This window comes from Lissotriton helveticus, chromosome 10 (assembly GCF_964261635.1).
Source record: "Lissotriton helveticus chromosome 10, aLisHel1.1, whole genome shotgun sequence".
NCBI lineage: Eukaryota > Metazoa > Chordata > Amphibia > Caudata > Salamandridae > Lissotriton > Lissotriton helveticus.
The window spans coordinates 909,555,029-909,567,292 of record NC_136071.1 but is presented as its reverse complement, the minus strand read 5'-3'; the positions used below and the strand labels follow the sequence as shown (position 1 = coordinate 909,567,292).

At 43.2% G+C, this 12,264-nt stretch overlaps 1 protein-coding gene across 1 annotated transcript in view; it reads left to right on the top strand.

Moving 5' to 3' along the window:
* Positions 1-12,264, top strand: part of IGF2BP3 (insulin like growth factor 2 mRNA binding protein 3) — a 1,020,294-nt gene that overhangs the window by 595,500 nt on the left and 412,530 nt on the right. The window contains exon 7 of the mRNA XM_078663554.1: positions 8,214-8,348. Coding sequence (XP_078519680.1) covers positions 8,214-8,348 — 135 coding nt within the window. The remainder of the gene's footprint in view (positions 1-8,213; positions 8,349-12,264) is intronic.

Here is a 12,264-nt window from a genome sequence, read left to right as displayed (position 1 = left end):
GCCAGAAACACCAGCAAAAGGAAGAAGCAGTCTGACGTCGAGTGAAACACTCCAAACACTTGAAAAGTGCCAAAAAATTGAAAAAACACCCGAAAAGGGAGAGCTCAATGCTCCAGGGTCCTGCTAGCAGGAGCCGGAAAAAAGAACAGAAAGTAAAAGGACTTTGGCTGTGCATCCTGGGATACTGAGGGTCTCCGGAGAGTTCCTTAAAGGCACGGTATCCCTTTTCAAGACATATAATGGTAGCCTATGGGGGCTTGTCTGTCCAACCCTTCCTCTCTATCATTTCAATGATTTTGGTGAAGGGGAGTTTTCCCTGTGAGGAATACTTGGTAAAATAGTGTTAAACCGGACATTGTGGGCTATCCTTTTCACTGTTTAGATGAAGTGGTGCCCTTTGTAGCCTTGTATATGATAATTCAGAACTTTTACCCCAATGGATTCCTCAACACTTTTTTTTGCTTTTGCTGAAATTATCTGTTCTACCCGGCTTCGATTGTGTTTACTATTTTAAAATTGCTGACACTAAAGCTGCTGTCTCCGCGTGACTCTTGTCCAACCTGAATTGTTTCAACACGCTGCAGCAATTCTTGCTGCAGGATTCTTTATCTTATGTATTGGTTGTGCCCCTCATTTTTCCTGCATCTATCCTGATGTCCAATGCGACTACCACCTAATTTAATGTTTGGCATTTATAGCTGAGTTTGCAGAATGAATGGTTAATCGGTACAGGACTTTTTTTTTAAATCCAGTCTAACTAGATTTTGTGGGTTCCATGGCATTGAGGTTGCCTTAGTTTCTTTCATGCACCATCTAGGTCTTACAAAGTATCACAATGGCTACACTATTTCTGTTAGACTTTTAGATAATTGTGATACTGTCATGCAGTTTTAATTTCTTGACCGGCTGAGATGTTGTGAATTCTCTTTTTTTTTATAGAGTTTTATATAGCGTAAACTAGACCCGAGACATCGGGTATCAGAGCACTTTACATGAGCACCCGTTTTGTTACGGAAGGACACATTCATTTTATTTTTTGGGCACGGGGTGATTAAATGATTTGCCCAGAATCACAGTATGTTGAGCGTTGTTGCTGAGACTCGAACCCGGTTCCCCAGCTTCGAGGTAGACCTCTCTAGCCGTAAGGCTGCATCCTCTCCCCAATGCAAAGATGCAGCTGCAGTTTTGGAGATCTCATGCAGCTTGACCAGAGTTGTAGCTGCTGTAAGTCCTCATGTTCTCTTTAATATGGGGCCAGTATTGGGCTGCTTTAGCGTATAACCAAAGAATGTACAAAATAGTCACATCTCCTAGATTCCTGTTAGTTCGTTGTAACTTCTGTGTGTAGCAGTTTCAGTCATAAAGAATCTTGAAGTTACATTTTCAGGCATGTCTCCCTGACCTCCTTGCATTGAAAAGCAATGTATTTAACTCTATTTTTGAAGTGCAGTGAAAGGCATCCTTGCCAGTGTAATCTGAGTAATTTTGTGACCGGGACAGAGAAGAGACTCTGACCGAATGCTCCCTTGTTGTAATAGCCCATTGTATTCTAGTATGCCTGTAGCAGAGAGGATGATGGGTTGTGGTCCTATCAATCTAGGCATTTTTTCAATTGAGCTTCTCTCCATTTAGAGGCATTTAGTTCTTAACTTAAGGAATTTGTTTTAGAAGGCTTTCGGTTATTAAGTCTTGCATTATCCTGTTACCTGATGTGGGCCTATCTGTCCAATTAAAAGGAAGATCCTTTCGTTTGTGATTTAGTTATACTCTTTTTTTTCTGCTTGTAACTTGATGGCTGTAAGTAACATCTGCACTGCTAGTGTGGTGGAGCGTATGATTAGGTTAGTCTCTGGCATGTAAGAGTACATATGTGGTCGAGGTAAGCTTCTAAATGGTGTGCTGGTGCAATATGTAATTTTGATATCTTAAATCTTAAAAAAAAAGCCTTTGTAAAAAATACAATGTAACACAGTATTATACGGAGCATTACATTGATTTGGATCGTGTCTTTTCTCAACCAACTCAGTCTATTTCTGATCCACAAGTATGACTATACTAAGGTGTTCTGTTCGTTATGTGACTTAGGTTGGATGAGGAGTTACCCTGAGGGGTTTACGGATATTTCCCCTATACTCATTCCACTGTCTCCATATTTGTGACCATTTTCTAGGACATCCCCTTGATTCGTATATTGTTCGCTCCATCAACAGATATCTTAAATCTTGTTATTGCTGCGTCCCATATAAAAAGCTTTATGATCCAACTTCCAGACAGTTTAATGGTAACCATAACTTGTAGGAATTCACTTTACCAATAAGTAATGCAATAACCTAAGGAGGACAGCAGTTTTGTAATTGAAGATTTCTTTTTTCTGATAGATGCCTATCATTCCACATTCCTCATCTTTTTTTTATATTCTCCAGGCGTTCGACTTAATCCAGAAACTTTCCAGCTGTACCACTGCATGCTGGAAGGTGGTGCCTTGTTTATCTACACCGATGCTATGCAGCGCTGAAAATTCTGATGGGCCTCTATAGGTGGCACTCTTGTGTGCTGACATCAGTTCCCTTGTTTCTGAGCTAACACACGCAGATCTGGAGCTTCCTTTTATCTCAGACTCCTACTTCCATATTTTACACAAGTTCTTTCAGTGTGCAATGTATGTCACCCCCTAAAACAACTGTTTTCAAACCCCGTAGAGACTGTCGGAAACAAATGTCTGTGACAGAGCCACATCAGGTTTGCTTGTGGTCCTGGGGCCTAGCCAAGACTCCAAGGCCTGTGGTAACTGCATGCTGTTAAGGCCTTCAGGGAGCGCAATGCAAATATTTGTTGGCAAGCATATTAAGACACTAAGCCTGTATTGTTCCAAGTCCGCTCCCTGTCCACATCCTACTCTTGTCCCATTCCCACTCCTGGTGTCGACGGGGCCATTCCGGAGGTCGGTCTTCGTCACACTCCAAGTTCTCAGGCAAGCATAGGAAACACAAGCATTGAAAACTGTATTCCCCCCCCCCCCCCACGTGCCATGCTCATTCATCTGACCAGTGGACATGGCAGTGTCACTCATCCCAAGCCTGCTGCTGAATTTGGATGACTTTGGACCCCATGCCACCACTGGTTCTGGCACTACCTGACTTTCCTGGTCCTTCAGCCATGCTGCATTGGATTGAAGAGATCTGCGCAGCCATACTCTGGCTCTTTGGATACCTGCCCTTTCCCTCTGGCGCACCTTCTGGCTCCAAGGAGCTGAGAAGTCTCCCATCTGAGATACCACTGGCGGGTACTTCCTCTGTGCCGGCTGGACTCAACACTTGTCTTGCCTCCAGCTTTCTGCCAGCGCCACAACCCACGCCGGGCCCACGCACGCTGATGCCAACTTCGCCAACTGGAGAAGCAGCCCCAATTCTGCTCTCCGGTGATAAATTAATGATGTTCGGCCCTCGGCTGGCATCACACCTAAATCTGCCAGTGTTACTGTTTCCCCCACTTGAATTATCACAGGCTCAGTAACATTCCTTGCATTCCCTTTATGGTACTGATTTCGAGAATTATTTGCCAAGGTGATTTTGCTCAGCCCTACCGAAATGACAACTGGTACGAGAACTTACAGGAAGCTAGTGGCCTCGATACCGCCCTGGAAACAGGTCTGTCTTCTCCTGTGGACCAGCTGCAGAGGAATAGGCTTCCTATGCCATGGTGATGCGTAGGGTGGCTGAAGTTCTTGACTTCTAGCTCCCCACCTTGGAGCTTAAAACCAGTGTATTAATAGAAGTCCTTCAGCCAGGACAAACATCTTCTGAGCCCCTTCCTCCCTTTACCGAGGGGCATTGACGGATACCTCATTGGGGGCTTGGGCCAAACCTTGTTCTCGTCTACCGGTCAGTAGACCGATTGCTAGGCGAGATCACCTGGCCCCTGGCAACACTGCTTTTCTTTCGCAGCACCCCTCACTAGGACGCCTAGTGGTTGAGACTTCCACTAGCTGCTCTAATCCAAATTAATTTCCCACCATTCCCTCATACAGTAAGTGTGCTTTTTCTTCTACCAGGTGAGTCCTCCAATGCCAGTTTGTTGTGATGCTGTTCACAAGCCCTTTGGGATTCGGCGTCTCAAGTCCTCCCTGGTGTTCCTGAAGACCTTCCCTATTTATTATCTTAGGCCATTCATGATGGTTAAGATGCTGTCAAGTTCATTAGTCGTTGTGGCTTGGACACCACTATGGCCTTGCTGATTACATCAGCAAGGCCATAGGCACCAGTGTTGTCATTCACTGCCATCCATGGCTGCGATTGACTGGGGCTTCTGGCGATGTCAAAACGTCCCTGGTGGACATGTCTTTTGATGGAACTCGCATGTTCAGGGGGGAAAAGCTGATTCTGCTCTTGAGCACTTTGAGAGCAGGACTACCGCTCCCTTTCCGCCCCACCTTGCCAACCGCAACAATCAAACGCTCCTATGAAGGCTTTGGCCTATGCTTCCCTTACAGCCAACCAGTCCAACCCTACAGGAAATGCAGAAGTTTAGAACTAGAGGTTATGGTGCTCACCACCATTGCGGCCATGGTCAGTGAGCCACCCAACCTACCGTCCCCTCTCCGTCTCCTGCTACCAAACGCTCTTTAGCATGTCCTTGCAGGGACACAGCCACACAGTTTTAGGCAGACTTCACCAATTCCTACCAGGTTGACAAGCGATCATGTCTGACTGGTGGGTTCTAAGCATTCTACGCAAGGGGTAACCCTTGCACTTTCTCTCTACTTTGCCACACCTTCCACTATCCCCTCAGCGACTGACAGACGCAGGAAGTGCAAGTCCTGTTAGTCAAGAAGGCTATTGAGAGGGTGCCAGAAGTACGACGTGGTGGTTATTTCCACTACTTTCTGGTGCCGAAGAAGTATTAAGGTCATCAGCATATCACAGATCTGCACCCTCTCAATACCTTCCCCCGGGAGAAGTTTAAAATGCTCACCCTGGCCCAGGTCTTGTCTGCCCTCAACCCTGGAGACTAGATTTATCTTTGGACTTGCAGTATGGCTATTTCCATATTCCTGTCCTGATGGCCCACCATAGTTACCTGTATATCATGGTGGTAGAGGAGCATTTTCAGTTCACTGTTCTCCCCTTTGGTCTCACCAGTGCCATGACTGAGGTGGCAGAACACCTTCGATGGTCAATGTTGCCAGTCTTTCCCTACCTTTACTCCCTGTTGTGGGACATCAAAAGTTTGTCATCCAAATAAATTGAAACTAGATCCTCTCTCTCCTAAATGAGCCACCACTAGTCTTCACCCCTTAGTGACACCTTGGAGCTAAAGACAAGCCTGAAATTGGTAAAGATGTTTCCTCCACCAGAATTATAGCTATCTCTGACTCTCTTGTCTCATCAGAGCTATAAAATAAGCATCCTCCAAATTCAATTTTTCAATCCATTCTTCCTCCTGTAAAATATCCCTTAATAAATGAATACCTTCCATCTTGAAATGCTTGAACAGAACAAATCTGTTTAACTCCCTTAAATTTATCAGTGTGCCATCCTTTGTCCTTCTTTTTCACCCAAAAAATGTTTCTCACGAAACCTCTGCAACATTGCTCTACTTTCAGCACAGCACGCTTTTTCAACAACATACCTGTTTTGCAGTCTACAAATCCCATTCGTGATTTTTTTAAATTCAACCCCCTTTGTTCTACCTATGGGAATGGCATCCCTACAAACTCCAGTGTATCTCCCTGAACTGTCTGTAATATCTATGGGTCTCCTGTAATCTACATCCAATTTTCCACAAAATACTTCTAACGCTCCCTAGCTTTAAGAGTGATTAACCAGAAGTAATCTCCATGATCACCTTGTGATCCTCCAGAGCTTGATCCTCTTCCTCTGTTAATTCTCCCTCTTCCTGACCTTCCCCGCTAAGGGGAAAAACTCTGAGGCCTGGAAACCTCTTCCGCATCCATGTCACCCAACTTCAGAGTCCTCAAAATAGCTTTAATTCTCCAAGCAATTAGGCCTGCATTCCCATTTCCTTAAAGGCAGATCACTGTTAGACTCCAATCCCTCAAAAGCTCTGTATCAATGTGAATTTCTCTTATATGTGCCTTCTAGCATATCGAGAATTTGTTCAGGTGGCCCAAGAATATCGAACCGTTTATCCTGGCTCTACCTTAATGACCTCTCAAAAAGCCTTATGTGCCTGCCTATTTAATTTAAAATAAAGCTATCCATTCAGCATCTAAATTGTGAATGATACGGGTCACCTGTAATGGGCCAAGAACACACTGCTTTCATAACTGCCCGTACCTCCCTGTCAAAACTTGTTCTAACTTACTACTTTATAAACCTGCCCTGGTGGCTACCAATCTGCACTGTGCAGATGTCTTGTATCATCTCCTCTCCCAAAGGAGTCTTAATCACATCTCTTGGTGTTGGTTTCTCCATTTCGTAATTGAAACCATTAAACTATCCTCATTCTCTAGATCCAATATAAATTTGTCAAACTTGTCTTTCTCATTTGTAAATTCACATTCAAAATTCTCAATTCCACTATATGTGGGATCCCCTGTGCGCCGCTAAGGACACCTGTGTGCTGTTTAAAACACCCTTTCCTTTTTGCCACCTTGAGCACCCCGTTCCTGAAAATCAGAAGCATTAAATCTTTCTGCTTTTTATCCTTTGGTAAAAGATTTTGAGGTGTTTACCTCTTACATGACATCACACACATAGCAATTCTCCTCCTCTGAGCCTTCCTTGAATCATAGGCTATTTGTTTCCTTCAAGACAGACCCCCATCTCACTTTGGATGAATCTCTTCAAAATCTTCTGATGGACTACAGGGAAATCCACATCACACCTATCTGGTTCCTCAGACATATACTCTGTATCAAATAAACCAACCACCCATCAAGCTTTCAAAAAATTTCTGTTCTTTACCACGGTTTCATGCCCTTAAAAATGATTTCAAATGCCTCGAATTGCATTCTAATATGACCCTTACTTATTAGTGTGCACCTCGAGTGCTCACCCCAATTCATTTCCTGGTTTTTCAATCCATTTCAAGATGGCAGCAAAAACGCGCAAGAATTTACACAAGAACCCCCTTATCTTTATTCTGCAGTCAAACTGTGTTATATAACATTTGGTTTATTGGTAACTTAAAGTGCAGCATCTATCCCTTATCCATCTGTATGACTTAGGCGATTAACTAGTTCTTTTCCCTGTGATTCTGTTCTAGTACTTGTAGAAATTCTTAAACTAATAGTTTTTCACAGAACACAGGAGGCGGGGCTTTCATTATATCACAATGTCCCTTAAATAGTATATTCTGTAGCTCTTTGCTTTTACTTTACTGGATATTCTGGGAGAAGCCTTGAGATGAAAGTCTGTTTGGGAGCACATGAACCTCCTGGTTAAGCTGATACCATCTGCTTTTGATATGCTAAGGGATGTTTAATCTACGTCTCATTTAACAAACATGCCCAGGCTGTTATAATAAAATGGATATGTAAGATCTCCTTTTCCTTAACATATAGTCGTTGGAAGGACAAAGTACAGTTACTTCATTAATAATTTAAAACTAAAATAACGTGAAAAAAAGTACACTACATTAAAATTAAAAAACTTAGCCTTACGATGCTACAACAAACATGAGTGTAATGGTAGATACACAGAAGATTAGTAGCAATAAAATAACAATGAAATACAGAAAACATCATTTTTTGGCAAGGTGCAGAATGCACCCAAATCTCAGAAATAGAAGTGCTATGTACTTCTCTGTGATTATGGAAGTACATTTATTCATGAAATGTGTGATAAAGTTAAGTGGAAACCATCCAACAAGCCTTGCTCTCCCCATTCCTATCAGTCTGAAGCACCAAATCAGCTCTGCTCTTAACAGAATCCTCATGCATTCTTTAAGCATGGCAATCTTGCCAGTACTAGATAAACTACGCCTTAACTGCACTAGTTCATGAAAGTGGCAAGTCTAGAGGAATTTCAGAGCATCTTATCACGTCGAGAAGCGAATTTAAGTGTCGGAGCCAAACATGTGAATGCAGAAAGATGTGGTTGACTGTGATAAATAATTGCTAGTGGCAGTCATTGTTTTTTGGACAAATTTTTATTTGTTCATATTTCAGTATATCTTCCCTGCCTCTTTATAACTTGGCAGGCATTTAGATTAAAGGCTACATTACTAAATATTATTTTTACATTTTTTAGAATTGATATTCATCGCAAGGAAAATGCGGGTGCGGCAGAGAAACCAATTACCCTTCACTCAACTCCAGAAGGATGTTCAGCAGCCTGTAAAATAATTATGGACATCATGCAAAAGGAAGCCCAAGATACGAAATTGTAAGTAAAGATTATACTTTATAAATCGGGTTTCACCATATTTAGCGGGTGGGGCCCTTTTGAAGCTATGAACATGGACAAACCCCACACTTATCTGTGCTGTTACCATCTATTATTGTGTCAGGGACTCCATACTGATCTTTGTTCCTTCACCCAGCTGCACAGTCCACCATGCCTTTGAACTTAATGTATTCATTCGGTTGACTAGAGTAATGAAACATGTGTCTGGGAACCCACAATAGTATTGATTGGATTTTTTGGTAATAAGTAGAATAGTGTGAGCACATGGGCAAATGCAATGCGTATTCTGGATTGCTTTCCAGAACACAGCCTGGAGGTGGGTTTTATAGACCTGCTTGCCCTAAGGACTTGATACACCAACCTGAGACAGAAATCCTGGTGGACGGAAACCATCCCGCAACCCACTTAGCAATACTTGTTTGGTGTGTTTTAGGTAACAATCAGTCCTGTGAGATTTCACAAGTATTGTTAGTGGTACCCAAATCCTTTTTAACTATGGATAGGCACACTCCAGAACACTAGGAAACCAGGAATATATTTTTGATTTATTAAAATCAAAATCCTATCCTAGTGCACACAATACGAATAGTAACTTTTATTAAAAATAAACAGCTTGTGTCAATGGTACTTATTAGAAGGCAGAATAATAAAAATAAAATGCAGCATTATGTTGATATCCCAAAGCTTCTTGGCATCTTCAACCCCCTTTCCCTCCGCAAACTACCTAAACCTAGGACCCAAAGAGATAGTTTTAATGATGGTTTACACCCGCATACCCCTTCTAAACAATATAATCAAACTTCAGAAAAGAAACAGCAGATGCTATTCTTGCCTTTCAAGACTGCAGATAAGTGAAGTCTGGATGTGCCTTCCCTATAGACGTCTGCGAAGGAAAGTTATTACAGGTCTGTATAACCATCAGTATCAGATATCGGCTATAAAAGGTCTTCCTTATAACACTATGTTCTAGTTTATACATTGGGTCTGAACTATGTTGTAAATTGTAAATTGATAAATGTAAATTGATACTTGTATAGCGCACTACTCACCCGCAAGGGTCTCAAGGCGCTTGTACGAATACCGCTGTGGAACCCATCCTGGCTTTCCCTGTGAGGTGTCCACTCCTGGGCACCCCCAAGGTGGAGGCCAGGCATCCTTAGCGTTGTGGGGGCCGTTGTGGAGATTAAGCAAGCTATTGCCCAGAGTTGCAGAGTGGGACTCCATGATTGGAATAGGCACCGAGGCGAGAATTATCAGTCCGTGGAATTTTTGAGCCCAAGACCCGCCGAGGCGGGGAATTGAACCCTGGTCCCGGGCTAGACCTCTGCGTCAGGGTCTGCCGCTCTAACCATGAGCCACACTTCTCCACATTAACATTTTCAGATTTAAGCATTCGTAATCAAGCCCTTACAGACAAATTTACTTACATTCTATGAAACCTTAATTGTTTTTAAACAAGAAGTGAGAAATAAAAATAACTTCTGAAGCTTTGTTCATTATTTAAAAAATCACAGGAGAGCATTCCAACTGTGCAGAAACAAAATGAATATATTCAAGCAAGTTAGATTATCCTGTTGCAATGCATAACAAAATTAATCAGTCTGCTTTATATTGGAAACATGCACCTGAATAAATGACTAAATTATTTAAAGGGTATACATAAAAGAGAAAATAATTAAATGATAATTAATTAAGTATATTATATTTATATCCAGGGGAGGCAGTCAAGGAACAAATGCCTGGGAATAAACACAGGCCTTGAAAAATCTACCCGCTTACCCGATATGGCGAGTAATTTTCAGGACGAGCCACTTTTTAGGCATACTGGCCCGACCAGGCGAGTGAGCTCAACAGAAGTGCTAGTTATAGCCAGCTTAGTGCAATTCCATGGTGGGATATAGACCCCAAAAGAGGTGCTTCTTGATTTGTGGTGCCAGCGTTAAACTGGTTGGGCATAGTGTCTTGCCATATTCCAACTGTGCAACATTTCACAAGTGGCCATTCCACTGGCAGTAACCGTCCATCGAATTGGGTAAGCTGGCACAGATTACACTCCTCCTGGGCATTTAGAAGCCAGTGGCCGCGTCCCTGCAGCTCCAGGCGGCACCACACTGGGGGTAAAGGGGGACAAGATAACAAATTAACTGGAGTAGCCATGCCAAGGGTGGACTCGGGCTGAAAACCCATGCATGTGCAGCGCTCTTAAAATAACTGGCTTGTAAATCATACAAATATCATGTTAGACATAAAGTGCTTTTTAAAATTCAAGACTGTATTTCTTTAACAAGCATTACATTTTTAGTAATCTGATGGACTAAAGTGGGAGTGTTTATAAAAGAAAATGCATTGAATAACGTTCCTGCCCGATACTATCAGCGAAAGAAGAGGCAAGTCAGAGGTCATGTGTGGCGTATATGTGGGCTACATTCTTGTTATAGCTGGAGCAACATAATATACAACACAATAGGTTTTGTAGAAGGCATCTCTGCAACTTATTTGAAGGTCCTCATGTGATAGTGGATCGTTTCACCGTAGATGGTGTTGGATACTTTGGATTCACGTGTTCTCTGCTGCGGGGCTACCCAGTGGCTCCTGCAGTATGCCATCTATGCCATTCAGTCACACACACACATTTTGTCAAAATGTAATTAATATTGAAATCAAACAAACGGGCTGAGGCGGAATGGTAAGCTCACTAGCATAATGTCCATGGATGTCTGGGTGTGCTAAAAAGCTGTTTTGGCCATAGGTGCAGCTATAGTGCCTCAGGTGCAGTGGTGCGATGACCCTGGTGGGTTGGTTCGTGAGCGGCCCTTCGCAGCGAAACATGGCTGTTTGTCACTTGCAGACCAGTTGGTGTGGTGTATTTTCTTGCTTGCACTGGGGCTCGTGGCTTTGTCTCTGGTTTCACCGTCCTCTAGGTGGATTAACCAAGAACAATGTATTCATGCAACTGAACTCTGGTGGGGGGCGGGGGAGAAGGTTGCAGTGGCAAGGGATTACAAGCTCTCAAGGGTGCAGCAGGAAAACTGGGGCACAGAGTGTTAGAGGGACAGAACACAAGAATTTTGGTTTATTTTAAAGGCTACTAGTTTGACCAGTGGGGCCAGATGCTTTGCTTGCATTAGGGCCCTTTGAACCATAGCTACACCCGACGCCAACCTCTTGATGGAGGGGGCTAAACCAAGCGGGGGGTGGGGGTTGAGGCTTGCTATGCTGTCCAGGGACGTAATTATCACTGGTACCGCACGTCCAATGTCACCAGAGCCTCCAGTTGAGAGCGGAAACTCCACTTCAGTTTATCACCTGACAATGAGGCCTTGAGGGTCCAACTCTTTGCCTTCATTAAGTCCCCATGGCACCCTTGCTACCTCACTCACCTCGGGTATGCATTCCCAGAAAGTTAGCGAGAAGCTAGCTGGTCAAGAGTCTGTGGAAGGGTTATTAGCAAGCATTGGCGAAGCCAATAGGTCTTGGCTGCGTGAGAGCAATTGGCCTTGTCAATGTCTATTAGGCATGTTGTACAGCAGCGCGTCTGCTGTTCAACATGGCTAAAATTTAAGGGGGGGGTACATGCATGCACTGCATGCATGTACCTGAGTGGCCACACTCGTGCAAGGAAATAGAAACTACATGCTCAGGTATGCAAAATACTGCTTGACAAAAAAACCTGGCTTGGATAAACCAGACTTTCATTTCTTGGAGCTGATTTGTAGACATGGGACTCAACACAGGCATACCACTGCACAATTTGTATCATGTGTTCTTTCTAGGGAAGCTTAGACAAGAAATAATTCAGACTGAACCCTCCGACTTTGCCCAATTCAGACTGGTGTATGACACCTTTATCTACCAGAGAGCATATATTACTGTAAGATACGTACACCTCTCCTGC